A 21,738-nucleotide genomic window follows, 5' to 3' on the forward strand; every position below is an offset into this window, starting at 1 on the left:
CCCTATTGAAATAGAAATTGTCAGCCTCACTTGGTTCCTTCATTCTGAAAATAACATCGCTCTTGCAGCTCATGAGTGTTACAAAGTCTTTGGGAACTAAAAATGATACACGATCTATTCCTGCTTTCCCATGCAGAATGAGCCAACATTATTTTGAGTTTTTTTCCATTTTGGTTTATTTTCTAAAATCACAGTCTATGATCCTACTTAAGAAAAAATTCATATTTAAGGAAAATTACAAAGTTTATGCTACCTGAACTTTCCAGTAAGAGGCTTAATTCCACACTGGGCTATAACATCAAGAACATGTGCATCCATATATATGCACAACATATGTGCCCTATAGATATTGTGTATTTGCCATTTCACAGCACTGACAACTGTAGGGGGCAATCTCTGTAGATTCCCAAGGCATATTCCTCCTCTCTTCTCTCCTGAAAATTATTCTTCATGCCATGGCTGACAAGCTGTCCTTCCCAGCTGGCTGGGTGACGTGCCTGTTCTGATTTTCAGGACATACATGCAGCCAGGGTCAGCCACCACGTCGGGTCCATCCCCCCAAGATCTCAGCATGGCCGGCCTGTTGATGACAACCCTGTAGTCCACTTCTTCAAGAACATTGTAAGTCTCCCCTCCTCATATGCACCAAAATTAAATATTTTCTTTAGAATCCATCAGTAAACAAACACTCCCCAATCATTACCCTTTATTTCAAGCCTCAAATTGTACTGTACCTTTTGAGCTCATTATGCCATTCACATACAAAAATAATTTTTACCTAGAAGATAAACAATACTGAAATGCTACCAAAAAAGCATGTGAACCCCCATTAGCATAGTCAAATGCTAACCATGTCAGTTATACAGCTTCACCATAGATGGGTTTTGTCCTCATGTCTTTAACACTGGCAGGATTCAGGAATTATTACTGTTTCAAGATGGACATAAATCCAGTGAATTCCAGGCGAGCCTAAGACAGCAGAGGAGCTTCTCAATGCAATTACCATTTTTAGCTCATGGATAATGTGCAAAAGGCCTGATGATTTCTGGCATATATTTTTGCCTTCGTTTGACAACTCTTTCGTGTTGATTTTTAGGTCTCACCCCGTACACCACCCCCAATGCAAGCAAAGGTAAGCAGTTTCAGGGACTCAAGGCATTTATGGGCTTCCCACTAATTCAACTGCAAGCCTGATTCACTGTCCCTAATGGCACGAAGTATAGGTCTACAGGTATCACAGGGATATTTAAATTTAAAGCAAGAGCCTAAGACATAGAAGCCATGGTTCTCTTCCTCACGCACTTCCTGACTTCGTACATGACTAATTGAAGCCATTTGCTGGGATTTTTATATTCAATTTATGTGTGATTGCTTTATGTAATGAACTAACAATAGGTAATGCTTTCAAACAAGCCTCACCAACCAGGAGCTGTCTGTCCATTTACTGAACTCAGCTGGCTTTTGAAATAGGTAATACTGACAAACCGTGGCTAGTAAAGTCAGTTCCAGTAATTACAATAAACAATTTTGCCTTTTTTTGCTTCATGAAATGAAATGTTTTTCTCAACTCCTGCCTGCCTCATTATCTGGCCATTATTTCATAATCTTGGCTATCTTTTAATCTTCTTCTGTGTATGGCAGACCCAGATGCTGTGTTCCATAGTGATCACCATGTCATTGTTTCTATTTCTTGCATGTACAGGGAAGAGGATTATCCCTCACCAGATTTAGCTGGGTAGGTGATGAACGTGCTTTCGGTAACAGCCCTTTTATTTACCAGGCCAAAGCATCTCTTACTCCACTGCCTCAAGCTGCTGCAGCAATGTGATAATTTTGTTTTGTCTCAAGTTTGCTATTTTGCTTTTCCTGTTCCACTTTCCTTCCTCCTTCCACAGCACTTTAAGATGAAAATTGTGTTGCTTGCTCTTATCCTGCAATTTGACAGCCCTTGCAGCAATAATTTCTTTTGCTTCAGCACAAAGGGAGCAAAACTCACTGCATGGCAAAGCTCTCTTCCTTTAAAGGTTTCCAGAAGATCCATCTGGTGCATTTTTCTTTTCCTGGGATGGACAAAATGGGAGGGAAGGCTGGGATGAGATAGGTGCTTATTCCACTTTTGCAAGTGCTTTTACACAGTCTGCAAAACTAATGCTGTCACTAACCTCAGTATTTTGTTCCACCTTTCCCATCAGTTAGAAGTGATCTGCCTAAGCAATTCCTAGACAAGTTCTTCCCACAGTTCTCTCACAACTAATTAAATTCTACTTCTCTACCACAGGTTTGATTTTATATGAGATGGCATGTAAATTACTGGCATTTTAAGACAAAATATCAAAGCCTTCAAGCCATTAAGCATTTCTTTCACTATCAGAACACCACATATTAGCTGATGTGTTTGACATCTTAGAACTCATGAAATTTAAAGTTTTTTCACACAGGTTAACCTTCTGAGTATTTAATTATTGAATATAAATTCATTTTTTACAGATTGATGCTTCTCTCAGATTTGAATCTATTCAGATAATTTCCTAACATTTTCCTTCATCCTTGTTTATTACATAAAAGATTGTTTTATTGCAACAACCTCCAAATTCCTAATTTGAGTATTACATTTCAGTGATCACAAATAAAGACTACAATGTGCATATGATAATTTGAATGTGATAATTTGCAATATACATGACAATCTTTCTTTGCAGGGTGGTGAAGCACACAAGCCAGGATATGGAAGCGGAAAATTCTATGAGCATAAATCTGCTCATAAGGGACACAAGGGATCCTATCATGAGGGCCAGGGCACTCTTTCCAGAATCTTTAAACTGGTAAAGTACAATTGAACTTTAAGTACAAAAAAATTGACCTGGGAAAAAGAGAAGCCAAACCTCTTTGGAACCTGCCATGTTTGAAACAACCATATTTCCTTAAAGCTTCTGACAGAATTAGACTTGCGTGGATAAACCAGGTTATTTTGTGGCTTAGGGACTACTTACATGATAGGAAACAAAGGTAAAAATACAGTTAGTGGCCATCAGGAAAGAAGGTAAGTCAGCAATGTCCCACAAAGACTTGGACCAGGACTAGTGTTGTTACTGAATGCAAAAATGATCTGAAATAACAGAAGAAAAGTGAGATGACACAGCTCATTGCTGCTGAATTATTGAGGATAGTGAAAATGAAAGAGAACTGAAACTGCAGAAGGGTAGTGCTGGACACATATTCGGATGCAGTAACAACTCCAGCAGTCCCTGCTTGTTCCCACCTCAGGTGGGAGAACTCCTACGATATGTCAATATCGAAAGTTATGAAACCACAATGTGGGGCATATTAGGAAACTGTCATGTTAGAAATAAACATTAGGTCAGATTATCTTTAATCTGGTTCAATTCCCCATTTCAAGTCACAGCACAGCCACATCAATATTGGCAGGGAATTCACTCATAACAAATCACCCAGTGCACTATTAGAACATGAAGATGCCATCAGCAGTCATCTTAACTTCAAGTCAGAAGGTCTGAGATCCTTAGCAGAGCTGTTAATTTCAAACTCTTACTATTCCTCTCCTCCACAGGAGATGTAACAGTGCCTTCATTTGCAGCAAAAACCACATTTTTCTCTCTTAAACAGTTTAGGCTTTATATCTCCCATTATACAGTTGTTTTCCAAATATATGCAGCAAGAAGTGACAGCACAAAAACTTCAAGGAAGTAGTAGGAATTCTTATGTTGCAATTTAAGAAAAGGAATGATCTCTTCAGAGGCCAAAGTAAAAATCAAACACATTTTAAGTCTTATTTTCATGTTGTACACTTGGTAGTTTTAGTGAGGTTCAGGTACATCAACTATTCCATGGCTGTATACTCTCATTATTTGTAAAATTTCTTAATTTCAACATCTGAAAATACGCGTTAATGATCTCTCATGAAATTTAACATTCCCCTTTTTTTTTGCATATTCATCACAGCTATTCTAGCTTAGATTTTTATATATATAGCTGAGAGATACATACACCAGTATGTGCTTTTTAGATAGCCATCTCCCAGCCATTATAATTTCTGGAACTTTGATATGAGTTTTATTCATGCCTATTTGATTTAGACCTATTGTTTACAGCAGGAGGCATGTAAACTGTTTCTTCATATAGGTCAACAGTCTTGTAATATAAAAAAGTTATCCATACTTTAAGATATCTTTTAAAGAAAAAAAAATTACCTAATGAATTAGATTGAATTTTCCTGTAACAGTTCTGTAAAACTAAGGAGGCAGCATTGAAAGATGAGAACATAAATGAAGAAAATGAAGTCTCAAAATATACACATGGGTTTTTTTTAAGTAAACAGTTCAGTCGTCACCTGATTACAGTAAAAATTACCACACCATCTCACATTTGTGGTCTTAAGTGCATTTTTCAAGATTTGCCTATAGAAGAGTTGCTAAATCTAAGGAACAAGATACCAAGTTAGTCTAATCTTGAATTCAAAAAAATTAAATGTCAGAATTTCAGCTTGAATCATCTTTGCTATAAAACTGCTTCTTTTCTCAAGTGCAGATTTATGAATTGTCAGTTTTTTCCTCACAGTTTGACACTTTCTCATTATTTCTAAGAATAGGGCAGGTTTTAGCCCTTTTATATTTTCTTAGCTTTCTCCTGTCCTGTGTTTCTGTCTGTCTCCTGTATCTGTGTCTTTCCGTATAAGCCTCATGTTGATATAACACCGAGAATTTACTGCAGAATGAAACTATTAAATTTCAGTTCTTTCAGATGTGAAACTATTACATCTCATATGCATGTTCATATGTAAGGTTTGGAGATTTTGTTCTGTGACTTGTTTTAAAGTATACACACAGTACAGGGTTCATAAAAATGAAATTTTCCATGCTGTCAAAGGAAATAAATTGTTTTTGTTAGGAAGGCCTGAGTAAGAACATGAGAACATGCACTTAAAAGTTATTAATGAGAGACTGTCTAGTCCTCTGTGGAAGATTTAATGACAGCAAATTAATCCTATGTGAAAATCAATGAAAATAAATCTTTTTGAAGTGAAAAATCCCAGTAATATTTAGTGACATACTAGAGGAAACTGCAGGCTATTTTCATTAGATAGTATTTAAAATTTTGTCATACTTACAACAGGTTGGTGTTCTTCAATGCACAACCCAAATATGTATTAATTTCTAACTAATACAACTCTGTTCTCCCTCCACAGGGAGGCTCTGGGTCCCGACCTGGATCGCGGTCTGGTTCCCCCATTGCTAGGCGCTGAAGCTCCAAGATGCCATCCAAGGATCACGTACTCTGCTTCATAATATAACTGCCTTAAAATTAGTAACAGCTGCCACAATTACCTAGATAGATGCAATCCATTACTTAATGCCAATTAGGTTCTGCATGCAGTAGATGATACAAACTTCTATTGGCAATCCCTGAGCAACAGTTGAATGGAGAGAACACAAATAGTAGCTTTGCTAGATGTTTTCCTTATTTTATGTGAAGTAACAAGATCTCTGACTTTACCCGTTCTTCTTCAGGATGCCCTAACTGTATGCTGGACTCCTTTATTTCTCCCAAGCACCTAATTTAAGCTCAACCCTTCTGGTTTCGTTTTAGTGAACATCAGAATTACAAATAAAGAGCTATAATGTCTTTGATACTGAGCACTGCTGTTAATGAATTTTTGAGATACTGCTGTTAAAAACAACAAAAAAATCCAACATGTGCAGAAGTTGTAAGGACTGTTTATCCAAATTTTCTTTTTGTTTGGTTTTTTTTTCCTTTTGTTTTGTTTTAATCTTCCTTCTCTCACTCACAGAATAATTTATTTTCATAACAGGATTAGGCAGTCATGGAAAGGTTTATCAAACATTGGGAGTTCAAGGTATGTGAAGTGTGGGAGGGGGCAGATGTTGAAGAATCAATACGATGTGGAGCAATAGCAATAAGGAAATTCTTTCCATACTATGATTTGCTCATTGCGTCCAAACCATTAGAATAAAGAGTAGATGAGGGAGAGAAAGAGGATTTCAAATTTGAGTTAGACTAATGTTACAAAACAAGGGATATTCCCAGAGAAACATCTAAGACTGCACCCATGACCACTGGACGTCACTGGTGCTTCACATAAACTCTGCTGCAATAGCATTAACTTTGCAGTAAAATAAGAAAATAAGCATATAAACAAAAAAAGTCTAATTTCTGAAAGAAAGCCCATCAGTACTGGTATCTCAGATAGTCCTGCACATCTCACATTAGAATTTCAAATCTTTCTCTTGGTATTTGCAGCAGTGTTGTATTTGATTGGCTCATCTTTTGCCTGAGTAACACCTGGATGCCTATTAAGGGCAGTGCACCAAAGCAAACTCATAGTAAACTACTGTGAACATTTAACTGTTGTATTGTAGTTGCCTCGTAGAAATAAATTATAGTTCAGTTAGATTTAGATATGAATTGTTCACAAATTACTAAAATCAATGTGTGGAGATGGTATTTTCAACCACACTTAGGGAAATAAAAGGCTCTTCTGAATTGCACTGTTTTATTACTTAAACTTACAATTTCTTCAAACTGTCATCTAAATGTCTGATTAATTATTTTATTTTTTTAGTTTTAGCCTATGCACTGTAGATTACAGTTAGTGCTTCCTAGGTTGAAACAGCATTCCTAATAAGTGCCCTGTAAAATTTACCTATAAATATATGTTATTTACATTTCACATCTAAATCTATTGTAGGTTTATATCAGTGTCCATTAATATGAAGCAATGGAAGATGAGATGATAGAAAATACATAGAGACTAAAGAAAACAAAACTGCCAAAATTATTACGTATACACACAATTACATCTATTACCTTTGTTGGTTGCTATGTGTATTTTTCTATTGTAGCTTCATTCAGATGTCTACTCTGCAACGTAATAGTTGATTTAATTTGAACACGTATTGTTCTTGTGGGAACACAGCTTTTAAAAATAGTCACTATTGAAATAAAGTAATCAACTTGAAATGAAACTTGGGCCAGTTTTGTTTTTTACAAAGGAAAAGGATATATATATATATATATTTATATATACTTATATATATTTACGCCTGTTTGATTTATTTCCCTCCCACCATCCCCCAGAGTTTATGAATAATGTTCAGATACTAGAAAATAACACAATGACACCTTGGGACCCTGCACACAGACTTCTAGTGACATTACATGGCCCAGAAGGTTGACAATAGGACACAACAATTATGGAATGCCAGCTACAGGCCAGACAGCTATTGCAAGGCATAAAATGTCAATGAACAGGAAATAAAAACCAGCCCCGTTCATGAACAATTGTGGTGCAAACAGCCCTCAAAAATGTGAAAGATTATTTAAAGTAAAAAACCTAGAGGAATACATCTTTCAAAATATTGCATTGTAGAGTAACAGAATTTAACCAAAATGTCTTCCTTGCCTTCATCACTCTTCTTTCCCCTCAGTCATCTTTGCCAGAGGGTCGAAGTGGCTTTTTTGATTTACTTCCTCTAAAGGAATAGATACAGTACTTGAAAACATTGTTTTACCAATATGAAAAGAGATCAAAACTTAGCCTGAATTTTATTCTTTTAGTTACACACTAGTAGTTTTGATGAAAACCAGCACTTTAAATGGCCATTTGATTTGTAAGCAAAGGATTTTTCCTGAAACAAGAATGCACAGCCAATACCAGCAGTGTGTAATTTAATGTTCTCAAGGAATGGACATAAACCAAAAGAAACTGTGAGCAGACACAAGCCAAAAACCCCAAGGCTAGCACAAGCCTACTACTGCGTTAAACCAGAAAGAACAGGGTCTGTCCACTTACCCACTATACAATGTGACACATCAAGCACCCCTCAGAAAAAGAGGAGTTCTGCTTCCTTACATAATGCATCTGCTTTAACACTGCTTTTGAAAATATCAACCTACTGGTTACCGTGTCTGTATTTGTTCTGAACATCAACACATACACTGCTCTGAAAAGCTCCAACTTAATCTTACAAGGCTATAAAAATCTCTGTCAAGACACTTGAAAGTTCACAGGTGAAGAGGATGCAGGGAAGCAAATCAAATACAATGTTGAAAAAGAAATTTTTTAAAAGTCCTGTAGCTGACAGGACTTCCAAGTGCTGTAGGAGTAGCAAACTGAATTCAGGAAAAATGCCAGCTGACTCCATAACTCACACTGTTTATTTAACACTTCCAAGGCTTGCTGAACAGACTCACTGCCTCTAACCAAGGTATAACACTTTGAGAAGTGACCCTTTAAAAATACCATCTTTTTACTCATGAGATCAGCTTTTAGGTCGTGTGTACCAAATATCACAGAATCATTAAGTGGTCTGGGTTGCAAGGGACCTTAAAGGTCACCTAGTTCTAAGCCCTCTGTGCATTTATAAAGTATTCCCTGAAAAAACAGAGAAAAAAATTCATACATGGTACATGCATCACAGCACATTTTCTATATTATTACAGATAAACAGTGTGCTATCCATGAGGTCAGACAACTGCAAAATATAATGTCTTTCTTTAACAGCTGAAACATTCACAGGCTGCATGGAAGGGAAGGCACTGCTGGAAGGAGTTTATTCTTCACATCTAATATTCAAATATGCATTTCTGCAAACAGTTTTTCCAATCTCCTAGAATGCAGAATCATATGCTTAAAAAATACACGAAACAGAATTTGGAAAAAAGTAATATTATTTAGCATGTTTTTCAATTAAATATTCCACATAACAAAAGTGTTATTTTCATGTCACCAACTACATAACTTATATACATATGCTGAACAGTTAACAAAAGAATTAAGAGATGCCCTATCAAAACCAACAGCGATTTCTTGCTTTGGCAATCTGAAATAACTAATTTGTATCACAGACAGAGTATAGACAATATTTACAGAAAAGACCTTTTTGGATATGAGAACAATTATCTTTTAGAAAGAAAATTAAAGTCCAGGTCTGTATTATAGTACAACATATCCACCACTGATCTAGAAGTACTTGTGGCAACCAAACAGATGAACTCCTTGCAACTGGGATTAGTATTTACAAAATATACTGATTGGCCACACAGAGGCTCGTAAACTTTAAATATATATATATATATATATATATATACACATATATAAGCACACATATATATATCTATATATATGTAACATATAAATAAAATTCAAAAGAACAAGGCAAAAATAAGAAAACAGCTTCTGTCTTTGGAATGTCTAAAAGACAACTATGCTTTTACTCCAGTGTTTCTTTGCTATGAATATATTTAACAAGTGGCACCTTTGAAAGTAATACTCAGTCAGCTAGGTAGTTTTGCTGAAACAATGGCTTAAACAATAAATGTAACATATTTCTAAAATCCACAAAGAAAATAATAAGGAATTTACAGATTCAAAATGGTAACTGTTTACAGCACTGGGGAACATTGTATAGTATAGGTGACATAGTGTGCATCTAACTTTCTCACTGCTACCACAAACTGGTACTTGTTTACCGCACAGATTTAGTATATGGCTGTTTTCCACAGATAGTGATACACAGTACCTGCTGACCCAGTACAGCAAACAACAACAGAGGCTTTTACTGGAACCTTCTCTCATTTGGATCTTTATTAATTATTGCCAAGTCCAAAACCTCAAGACTTTTACTGTAGAAACTAACATCTATCTGCCTCTGTGGTTGGAATGAAAATGAACATGCTCCCTCTGAAGAGTTTAACTCAAGAAAAGCTCACGGTATTTTATTTTTTTTCAACAAATTCTCAAAATGCACTAAAAAAGAAAGCTTTCAAAAGAAATACAGCCTTTTCCTGTGCCTTGTAAGAAAAAAAAGGCAAAACTCCACTGTTTTATACTGCATGCATCATCAACTGTAACACTGTTTCCAATCTCAATTATTTTTTAAACACATTAAAAAAAAAGTTGACTGACAGTTTCATGATTTTCCTGTGAAGTTATTCTTCATCTCCATTAAAAATGGGAATCATTCTATTCTGATATAAAGTTCCAGTTTATTTTTAAATAGATATACTGGCTGTGAATTCAAAGATGAAACTGTATACATTATTACCTGAGTTCATTGATTCACAGACAACTTAGCACAGATTAAATGAAGTTTTCCCAATATTCTTCTACAAGCTTAAAAAAAAGAATTCATCTTTTAGGTATCTTTTGTAAATAATTAAAAAAACTATAATATATTATTCTATTGTTAGTATCTTCAATGCTTGAAGCTTTTAACTGTAGAGTTCAAGTCCCAGAAATATTTTTAACTTTCAAATTTCAAGGTGTTATCGAAAAACATTGCCTATACTTTGCCATTCATTTGAAGATTCTTGTACCACTTCTTCTAAATTCAGAGCACGACTAATGTCTTCCCCTTCTTGTTCTTGGTGACTCGCAGGCTCTTGTACAGGACCTACCACAGTACAAGAGAAAAAGTCAATTGAGTATGATTTGACATATGGTGTAAGAAAAAGACAAATATAGCACTTGGGAATAAAGGAATCATGATGTGAACAGTATTATGCAATTACTTCAGATACTGTAAGTTCATTAGATGGTTTTGGAATTTCTTTTTAAAAAGCTAACACAAGATATGCTTTCCTGGAATAATTTTTGAACTTTGTATTTCTGTACACAGAGCTCCACATAAAAAAACAAGGAAGCATAAAAAGCAATGAATTGCTGTTTCAACCTGATTTTTGGGTTGCATGTGCAACTATTATCTCATCAGCTGTGGTCTTTGGCTATCAGTGCTTGATTCCTCAATAACTTAAGGGAAATGCTCTGTGTTCTCCTAACAAAATATATGGATTCCTGACCTTGGCAGTACTACCACCATGCTACATACCAGTGTAACCATGAGCCCGTTTCATATGCAGTTTCATATTGCTTTTCTGCGTAAAACCCATTGCACAGTAGTCACATTTGTAAGGTCTCTCTCCTGTGTGTCTTTTCATGTGGACTTTAAGAGCACTCTTCTGGTTAAATGCCTTTTCACACAGTGTACACTGAAATGGCCGCTCCCCTTTATAAGAAAGAAAAACATACTTCTTAATTTATCCTTTTTAGATTGAAATACAGTTTGGAATTCAGTAAAAATTATCAAGATGATCTAGAAATTAAATAGACATCATCATTTTCCTTGAGACTTTCTCCAAACAGCACTATAGCTCTACATTGTCAGCAAAAATCTCAAATTAAGTGTCAGAATAGTTACATAAGTACTAAATCACTGATATTATCTTTCCTATCCAATTTATAACCTAGATAAGTTATTTAACAGAGGTACCAAAAAAAAAAAAAATCAATTTACCAATTTGACTTTTCTGTACTCAAGGAAACCATCACCTTTTTGCATCATGAAGAGCAATGCAGATAAAGCACTGTATAGAATTAACAAAGCTGATGCCTTTAAGAAACTGAAAAGTCAAATATGTTAACAAAAAAGTGTCCTGGTAATTCTACGTGGATCTTGTGGCTTCCTACGCCAACTAGTGATTCCCATATCTCACCAAAAGAGTCTTATTGTTCCAATTCTGCCAGAATACTACTGATTTCTAACTATAAACACAAGAACATATTAACTTAAAAATATTTTAAAATTTAAAAATACCTACTTTGCAAAACCAGACTTTTGCTTCAACACTCAACACCACAGCCTCTGACAAACACATGGTATATAATTATGGACTTCTAAAAGCACTTTCTAAGATACTCCTTTCTATTAGTTAGCACAATAAAGCACAAGCACAAGTAAAAACATTTTCCCAAATTCTTTCTTACAGGACCAATATATCTCTCCCTTCATTATGTTAGTGTTCCCACCTGCATGCCAAATCCAACTTCTCAGACAATCAACAGAAGGTCCTTTAAAGCACAGATATTTTCTTTCTATTTTTGTTAACAACTTTTTTACTAGTTTGAAGAGAAATCCAGGCTTCCTGAAATTCTTTTGATTCCATTTTTTTTAATTCCGTGAAGGTGAATAGCCTTTTTGGTGTAATGGATTACTACACAGTTTTCAGTAAAACTGAAAGCAACTGCTTCCCCTTATTTTCAACATTTCAGCAAACCACTCTTCACTGATAAACCCTAAATAACAAGATATTTAGAGCTATTCAGAGAAATAATGTGTTTTCCTTCTGGCCATTGATTCAGTAGATATTACCCATTAGAAATGGTTAAAAACATTTAGTCAAGATAGAAATCACAAACACTTTCTCACAGACAAGGACAGCATCTTTATGGAAACAAGTCGGTTTAGGTTTAGATTAACCTTTCCTAGCATAGTTTATGTAAATGCATACATCTAAACACTTCTGTGCAGCACATTTCCACTCTTCTGGTCTCAAGTGATTTCTAAAAGAACAATCTCTTCTGAAAGAATTACAATCATATAGATTAATCTACTGTTGCCTGTCATTGCTGAAAGACAAAAATAAATATGAATTTAGCAAGGTCTGTTACAGTCTAGCATATGAGCCTCCTAGTACAAGAAACCCAAAAATATCTAAGGATTTACTGAGTGAAGTCATTCCGAAACAGAAAGAACTCTTCCTATGATGGTGAAGATTTATGAGAAACACATCAATAACGGGACTCTGCTCTGTTCTCAGCCTCCCTGAACTGCTCTGTGCCTATTACAATGGGGTAGCAGTATGAAATGAAACTAAGCATGGAAAATGGCAACTGGTCATTTTTCCTGCTTCCTGCATATTCTGTGGAACCCTTAAACTAGGAGACAATAACTTTTTCAAGAGTCCGTGTTATTTACATCAGCTTTGCAAAAAGCAAATTATTGAGGGTATTTTAATCTCCTTGCGTTTTAACTCCTGCTTCTCTTTTCCTACCCACAGCAGAACCAGAATGTTCTTTCTAATGCAGTAACCACAAACCAGCTTCATGGTGGGGAAAGAGAAAACTCTGGTGCACTCACTCTAAGAGAGAGTTACCCTTTTGAGGGAATCTTCTTATTCTACAGCACATCCAGCCAAATTCATTGGTCCCCTCCAGCTTAGTAGCAACACAGGTAACTTTCCACTGTCTTGTTTATGTTTAGCAGCCATGACAGCTCTTTCTTGGTAGCAGTGGTAGGGAAAAGAAAGAATGTGTTTCAGAGAACTGACTGCTATATTTAGAACTCATGTTCTTAAGAAGAATGTTTGTCAGGCACAGAAGGTGACAGGGAGGGCAGCTGGGCTATCATCGTATGTACAGCCTTTAACTTACAGCAGGGCAGAAGCTGCAACCTGAAAAGCACTTACATCACAGAAAATGAGTGCTTCCTAGGAGAAGTCAGTATAGACTTTTTATAGATTAACTGTTGAAGAAAATAATACAAGTGGAATACGTGGAAAAGAGCACAACAAATTAAAAGCACTGGCATTAGAAACAGATGACCTGTGCCAGTAGCTCAGTGGCAATGAAGCACTGCATACAGCAGTCAACATCACTGAGCACACCTCTCATTTGCACATTCTTCTATATGATTGAGGATGATCATAACCAGTGTTTTTAAATAATTTCAAACAATACTTCAAAATATGCTTTTATTAATCTGTTTCAAAGGCTGACAAACCTTTAGACACAAGTTCATGCACTCACTGCATTATTATTATTATTATTATTATTATTATTATTATTATCACTGCAGTACTGCCAGTCCCACAATACAGATCAGCTTAGTGAAGCACATGAATTTTCAAGTTTACTGTTCCTCCTTTTAATTTCCAAATATTTGAGGTAAGAAATTTACTTGGTTTTTTAAGCTTAAGTTCATATTTAAATGCAGTTAATTGAAAGCATAAGCAAGGGCTCCAAACATAAGACCCAGACATTCATAAGAAAACCTCTCAAGATAAGAACAATTTCTGGTGTTACCTGTGTGGATGCGACTGTGTCTCTCCAGCTGACTTGGCTTAGCAAAAGCTTTTTCACAAGTATCACACTTAAACACTCTGGGCTTCTGGGAACTCAGTGAAGGTCCACCCTGATGGGTTTGCATGTGTTCCTAAGCCAGCATAGGAAAAAAAAATTCAGACCATTTAAAAATATTTCAGTACTTAAAATAAAAATATATTCACACCTTGAAGACAAAAGCAGAGGATCTTAGTCATCAGCAGACAAGCTGGAAGAAAATGGAAGCCTGCATTGTTTTTTTTTTTCTTTTAAATGAGAGATTATTTTTGTGTATCAACTCTCTCTAACCATCAATATTCACACTTCTGAAAAACTCCATCAATAATTGTATGTCTTTCTTTTTTGGCATACAATAGTCCCTTTACTAGTTGTCTGAAGCAAAATAAAATACAAAAAAATCAAACCAGAGTTCTTTAAACGCTCTGTTCATCTACAAAGATGTATTCTGACAACTGTGCATTGTCAACTAACAAAGGATTTTTTCCCCCCTCTCCTCTACACTATCCATCTCCCTCCTTGTCTGGTATGTGGGCATTCCTCAGCACCTGAATTGGTAACACTGTCAAACTGCACAGGCCTCAAAGAGGCAACTATCACAACATACACACACACAGCTGCACCATGGCAAGATGAAAACTGAACCACTTCACAATGGACTCTTAATTGGAAAAAAACACCAGAACATTAAATCACTAAGGTTCTTAACAGTAAGATAGCAGGATGTTTTATGTTCATGAAGAAGCATCAATAACAGTTCTAATTTCAGTGATGCTGGGCCCAGATGTTTTTCAAACTTAGAAGAGTATTTATGTTATCTATTAATTTTTTCATTTTAAATGTATTTATTAATACCAAGATAAAATTCAAATTAAAAAATAAAATAAATAAAAATATATATAACTAAAAAAATCTTATTAAGAACTATCTGTGAAATGGCACTACAAATACTTGTCCACTTTCTAAAATGTGTGTGGATATTCTTTTCTAGTCTATTTGATTACAGACTAAACTATTAATTAGTCTTTACTATACCTAAACAATAAGCCTTCTTGATGTCTATGAAGTTCTATTCCTCACTCCACGAACTGAAGCAAACTGTGTCTGCAGAGTTTGTTTACACTGGAAAATCAGCGAGACAGTTACATGGAAGAATATTATTATCACAGTACTTATAATAATAGAGTATTATAGGGAAATAATATAAGGTATTCTGAGAAAAAATAGGTATCTTAAAACCCCTGCTTAGGTGGAAATAAACAAAATCTTTAGATTTTATCTTGTTCATTACCCCCTCAAGCATTGAAATGGTGGAAGCATACTATAACCTACTTCAGAAAAATTACCTGAAATGAGTTGCTTCCTTCTTTCACCATAAAACCCAAACAAAACAACCAAACCTCCAAATCCCAACTCCCTCCCCATCTTCTACTTGAATGCAAACAGCATATCATCCAGATAGCCCTGTAAAACTTTCTGCCAACTTCCTTTGAGGAAACAGTTTTTTTTGTGATGCAATTCTGTTCCACTGATCTGTGTACCTCTTATACTTTTCCTGTAAAATAAATATATTTTTGAAAATAGTTCATGGAAATGCAACGTTCTGAAGTGCAATCGTCTCTTTATTGACCTAGTTAGTATTTCACTGATTGTTCGTGTAATGTTTTAAAACTTTATTTGTGCAATTCCTATATTCTTCAGAGAGTAATTATCTTAGGGTAGCAAACAAACATTATCTAATTAAAAAATAAGACCAGGAAACCTTCTTTGAAATGGCTCAGGCATTAGTATGCCACTCTTATACCCCATCACTCCTGAAACATTAATTGTAACCACCTCTGAAAGTGTGGCAATAAAAAGTTTTTTCATTCCATTGTTTTAATATGATGATAAGGCCTTTTTCCTTTCACCTTGGAATCATGTCTGTGCCTTATTTACTATCAACAGTCAACTTCCAGATACTTCCACTACATATTCATATGAAACTGGACATTTTAGTCACTGTGCATGTCTTAAGGTTCTCCTCTCTGAAGCTGTAAAACAGGACAGTAACCCACATCAGAAGGGGAACTGAGTCACTGGACTGGAAACCCTTAGCACTGGGGGTGGGGTGGGTGGTGGAGGTGTTTGTACGTGATCTCTAAAAGAGGATTTTCTTGTGAAAATCCTGGTACTGACATCTTTGGAAAAAATACATACAGTTAAATACTGGTATCTAAACACTGATATCCTTACTGGATTTTTCTTTAAAGTCTGAAGTTTGGTGGTGATCTCCAGAATTCCATCAGTATAAAATGAAGACCATGAAGACCATGAGTAACAGATCACTGAACTCTTCCCAAAATCCTAAGCCAAACCCCAACATTTATCTTTGAATTTGCTGTTAAAGACTGGTCACAGCTGAAGCTGTTATTAACACCTTGATAAAGAAAAGATTCTGATAAGGGGTGGAATTTGTTTTAGTACCTATGGTCCAGTGGTAAATTAAACTGTCCTTTAAGATTTTTAAGATCAAAGCCAATCATTAACCAGCACTGCCAAGTGTACCACTAAACTATGTCTGCTAAGACACTGTCCATAGTGCCACATCTACACATCTTCTAAATACCTCCAGAGCTGGTGACTTGACAACTTCCCTTTACAGGCTGTGTCAGTGCATGAGAAGCCTTTCAGTGAAGAAATTTTCCCTGATATCCAATCTAAACCTCCCCTAACATAACTGAGGTAATTATCTCTTGTCCTATTGTTCATTACCCACGGAGAAAAGGCCAACCCCCACCAGGCCACAATCTGCTTTCAGGTAGTTGTAGAGAGTGTTAAGTGACCCCCAGGCTCCTTTTCTCCAGGCTAAACAACCCCAACTTCCCTCAACTGCTCCTCCTAAGAGTTGTGCTCTACACCTTTCACCAGCTCTGTTGCCCTTCTCTGGATACACTCCAGAACCTCAATGTCCTTCTTGAACTGAGGGCCCAAAACTGAACACAGGATTTGAGGTGCAGCCTTGCCAGCACAAAGAGGGACAATCCCTGCCCTGCTCCTACTGGCCACCCTATTGCTGATACAGGCCAGGAAGCCATTGGCCTCCTTGGCCACCTGGGCACACACTGGCTCTTGCTCAGCCACTGTCGATCAGCACTCCCAGGTCCTTTTCCATCAGCAGCTTTCCAGCCACTCTGCCCCCAGCCTGTGGTGCTGCCTGGGGTTTTTCATGACCCAAGAGCAGGACCCGACACTTGGCCCAAAATGGCCCCAACCCACTGATCCAGCCTGTCCAGATCCCTCTGCAGGGCCTTCCTGCCCTCCAGCACATCAACACTCCATGCAACTTGGTGTTGTCTGGAAAATGACTCAGAGTGCACTCAATCCTCTTGTCCACATCGTTGATAAAGATATTAAATAGAACCAGCCCCAGTACTGAGCCCTGGAGAACACCACTTGTGACCAGCCATCAGCTGGATGTAATTCCATTCACCACCACTCTCTGAGCCTGGACATAGAGCCAATTTCTTCCCAGCAAACAGTAAACCTGTCCAAATCAGTTTCTCCGAAAGAATGCTGTGGGAGACAAGTGTCAAAGGCTTTGCTAAAGACCAGGTAGACAACATCCACAACCTTTCTCTCCTCCACTGAGCAAGTCACTTTGTCACAGGAAATCATGTTACTCAAGCAGGACCTGCATTTCATAAACCCATACAAACTGTGCCTGATCTCCTGGCTGCCCTGCATGTGCCACATGATGGTACTCAAGCTGCTCCATAACCTTTCCTGGCACTGAGATCAGGTTGAAAGGCCCATAGTTTCCCAGGTTCTACTTCCAGCCCTTGTAGATGGGCATCACAGGTGCTAAGATCCAGAGAACTGGGACCTCCCTGGTTAGCCATCACTGCTCATCATAAATGACTGAAAATGGCTTGGCAAGGTCTTCTAACAGGTCCCTTGGTATCCTTGGGTGGACTCATCCAGTCCTACAGACAACTTGTGCATGTCTAAGTGGTGTAGCAGGTCACTGACCATTTCCCCTCCCTCCACTGAGATGGCTACGGTGCGGCACGCACCAGCACAGGGACATTTCAAACGCACTCCAGTGAACTCAGCACATTGGGGTGGAGCTTGAAGGGCCTTGCTGGCACTTGAACCCTAAAACACTGGCGTGCTGCCCTCAAGCTTATCTCCAGCAAGTCTGGTTGTATCCTTTCCTCCCTACAAATCTAGTTTAGATGGTATCTCTCAATGAGCCCTGATAACGCCTCAGCAAAGATCTTTTTACCCCTTTGAGATAAGTGTAGCCCATCTGCAGCAGGCCTGCTGTTGTGTAGACCAATCCATGATCAAAAATCCCTAAATTCTGCTGGTGATGCCAGTCTCAGAGACAGTTACTGATCTGACAGCTCTTCCTACACCACTCCCTGCAACTGGAAGGATAGAGGAGGAGATTACCTGTGCTTCTGATCCCTTTACAATTGTCCCAAGGCCCTGAAGTGTCTTGTGACTGCCCTTGAACTTCTTACTGCAATTTTGATCACTGCCTTCCTGAAAAATCAGTTATGGCTTATAATCCGAGGGACATACTAAGGTAAGAAGTTATCTTGTCATATCTTTAACCTGAGCACAGTTTTAAGAAAACAAACTGAAGAGACTGATTTTTGGAGTTTGTTATCATTACTTAAGGAAAACAAGTATCAAGACTCCTTTGGGTTTTTTCTTGGAAAATGTCTTCTAACTCAGAGGTTAAGAGTTTCACAACAACACATTTTATGATAGTTTCCAATAGCCTAGTTGACAGAAATATCTTTCCAAGAGGGTGAACTTCACAAAGAGAGTATATTTCATTAAAATATTATATCAAAGTGAAAGGAAATCTACTGAAGAGGTCTCCTAAAAGCTAATATAAATATAAAGATAATACAAATAATGTAAATACATTGCCTTTTTTGGCTCCAAAAATTTCTTACTATAAATTCTGGGAAGCTGGCAAAATTCTGGGCAACTTATATCTTTACTCCTTTCTTAAAGCTCTTCTTCAAATTACTTCCTTTAAATATCTCTCAGAGGTACGATACTGGCCTGAACAAAGCACTTGTCTAGTACAGCCCAATATTCCTAACAAGAAGAGTCTATAATCCAATTAAGAACTTAGATACACCATTAATTTTTTCAAAAACTTGTAAGTATTAGGTCATTCATAATCTAGAGAAAACAGAGAAAACATCACTAGACAACAGCAATAATATAAAGACATTTTAAAACAAATGCTTCCTCTATCACTTGTACTCACATGACAGAGTGTCTACAAATGAAATGGTAAGACTGTAAAGCAGGTAACTTCCTGAGATACCAGAAGATTATCTGGAAATCAGGATTAGCATTGATGATATTCATATGCAAATAAAGTGAGTGAAATCTTTTCCTGACACTACTTCTTGCATGACAGGCATTAACATTTTTCATTCTGTAGTCAATATATGCATTAAAATCCTCTCCATGCTCCAGAAGAGAGTTCTCTATCTGTGCATACATTATCACTTAAGACTCCCTCTCTCAGATGCACACCTCTCACACTGTAAAGGGAAAGCAAAGACAAAGGGCTAATAGGTACCTTTTGTTAACATCACAGAAAGTCCAAAACAAAAGGAGTTAAGAGAACAATCAACTGTTATTACCAAATACCTTGAGATGTGTTGCCCTCTTAAAGGCCTTATTGCAGATGTGGCAAACGTGTATTCGCTCCTTGCCATGAACCTCTTTGCAGTGGTGCGTCAGCATGGTGACGGAATAAAAGGTTTGGCTACACTCAAAACACTGGTGCCCACGAGTTTCTTTTTCTGCTTGACTGCTTTTAGTCACATTAGGGGAAACTTCTGTCACCTGTAACAATTTACAAATACACTATCAGGTAATTTCATAAGCACATCCACATTGGTTTGCTTTTTAAAATCTACCTCAACATGACAAGTTTTTGGAGAGCATCTGCAAGCAACTTACAGACACAAAAGAAGTCAGTTATATGTAAATATGAACTTCTGTTTCATTGCTCTGAAGAATGACACATGTATGTATTTTAAGAAAACAACATTAATAACTATGATCAAATTGACTTAACACATCATAAATAGAATATGTGTGTATCCGTATTTTTCTACATTCAGTTTTATACACTCCTGAACAACTCCAATGATCCTCAATTTGCCACCAAATAAAATTCAAAGCCAAAAGCATTCCAGACAGGAAAAAAGTTCTCTGATTCTGTAGAGAAGAAGAATATTTTCCATTTATTTAACTTCTTAATCGGGGATTCTATTTTCATAAGGAAGTAAAGGTCTACCTCCAGAAGTACTGAAACACATTGAAAAATTGATAGAATTGGATGGTCGTGTGCTGCATTATTGTTATAATTAGTGAGAACTGCCTGGAAAAACTACTTTCTTCAGATAATTTAATACCAAATTCCTTTTTAATACCAAATTCAACTTTATAGATACAGAGGAATCCTAAGTACAGTAACATAGAAAGCAACAAATCAAATCACCATTTATCTCTCATTTCTCCTATTTCAGAGCTTGTCCTACCAGGCTGGTTGAAAACATTCATTCTGCCTTCAAGAAAACAAGTCTGAACCACTTTTTCTAATACCAAAACTGTATTACTTATGTAGGAGTTCCTATTGTGATTCAAAGGCATAAGAAGTTGCAAAGACTTCATGTTGCGCCATCACTGAAACAACCTGGATACACAAAGAGAATGGAAAAAGTGTACCAATAGGTGCTATTTTTTCCCCACAGCTCCAAAATTTAGCTATTTTTAATATCTAAATACCAACTTACTTGGAAATTTTTGGAGCAGTCTGCATTGAGCACATGATTATGTGATTTGTAGAAAGAAACACATTATTAATTAAATTTCTTTCTTGTGTGCATGTGTATATATATGAAAGTCTTTTAATTCAAACCTTCAAACAGAATCTGCATGACTAGGAAGTCACATAGAACCTCTTCCCAAAACTCTTGTTTGGGAATGACATCAGCCTCCACGATTCAAGATAAAAAGACATTGTTCCAGTATTTTGATTAAATAATAATTCTTTACCACAAAAGATACAGAAAGGTATAGTATCTACCTGATATGTTATTTCATCAGAGTTTGCAGGTGCTGAATGGGGTGTATGGCTCACCAGTATTACTTGCTGTGATCCTGATGCACTTTGGCTAGCAAGACTGGAATCTGTGAGTATAGCAGGGAACTGCTGACCCTGTCAGAGGGGGAAGCACAAAAAAAAGAGAGTAACTATATTTAAAAAGCTGTATTTAAACAGCTGACTGGAGTAATGTAAGTTTTCACACCTAAACACTACTTTTCTTTTTCATTTATAAAGAAACATTTCAGAACCCTATCTGAACAAATGCAACAGTTTTCCTTCCTTTTCTCCTTTAAATTTATATCTAACCATTTAAGGGTAACAGCTGGAAGTTTGTAAGACTAGATTTAGTTCCAATTAATTTTTACCAGCCTTGCATGAAATGCTGAATGTTTTAGCCTTCCATTGCCTTTCTTTTAACTCCTGTATTCTGCTCTCCTGCATGGCCTTCCCACAGTATCTTCCTTTATTTAAATCTCTTGATTAAACATACTTCCAAACCACATGAAATCATGATAAAAGATCACTACTTAGGATATATAATTAGTAATATCTTACTACTTCTATTTCTACACTACTCTTAATGACTTTTCAATTTCCCCAGGAAACACAGTTCTTTTACATACTACCTGTCTATTCACCATAATTTCTTGCAACATAAACTGCGTTTACA

The 21,738-nt window shown here is 36.6% G+C and overlaps 2 protein-coding genes across 4 annotated transcripts in view; one reads left to right on the forward strand and one right to left on the reverse strand.

Annotated features, from left to right (window-relative positions):
- MBP (myelin basic protein) overlaps positions 1–7,001 on the forward strand; it is an 82,891-nt gene extending 75,890 nt beyond the window's left edge. For all 3 annotated transcript variants that reach the window (XM_053950329.1, XM_053950336.1, XM_053950345.1), the window contains 5 exons: positions 514–621; positions 1,097–1,132; positions 1,703–1,735; positions 2,700–2,822; positions 5,204–7,001. In XM_053950329.1, coding sequence (XP_053806304.1) covers positions 514–621; positions 1,097–1,132; positions 1,703–1,735; positions 2,700–2,822; positions 5,204–5,260 — 357 coding nt within the window. In that variant the 3' untranslated portion in view covers positions 5,261–7,001. The remainder of the gene's footprint in view (positions 1–513; positions 622–1,096; positions 1,133–1,702; positions 1,736–2,699; positions 2,823–5,203) is intronic.
- Positions 7,002–8,688: 1,687 nt separating this feature from the next.
- The window catches only part of ZNF236 (zinc finger protein 236), a 73,942-nt gene continuing 60,892 nt past the window's right edge, over positions 8,689–21,738 (reverse strand). Inside the window, exons 29-33 of the mRNA XM_053951029.1 lie at positions 21,048–21,179; positions 19,601–19,798; positions 13,898–14,027; positions 10,866–11,042; positions 8,689–10,430 (exon numbers count right to left, since the gene is read on the reverse strand). Coding sequence (XP_053807004.1) covers positions 10,303–10,430; positions 10,866–11,042; positions 13,898–14,027; positions 19,601–19,798; positions 21,048–21,179 — 765 coding nt within the window. The 3' untranslated portion in view covers positions 8,689–10,302. The remainder of the gene's footprint in view (positions 10,431–10,865; positions 11,043–13,897; positions 14,028–19,600; positions 19,799–21,047; positions 21,180–21,738) is intronic.

The sequence above is a fragment of the Vidua chalybeata genome, chromosome 1, assembly GCF_026979565.1.
Source record: "Vidua chalybeata isolate OUT-0048 chromosome 1, bVidCha1 merged haplotype, whole genome shotgun sequence".
NCBI lineage: Eukaryota > Metazoa > Chordata > Aves > Passeriformes > Viduidae > Vidua > Vidua chalybeata.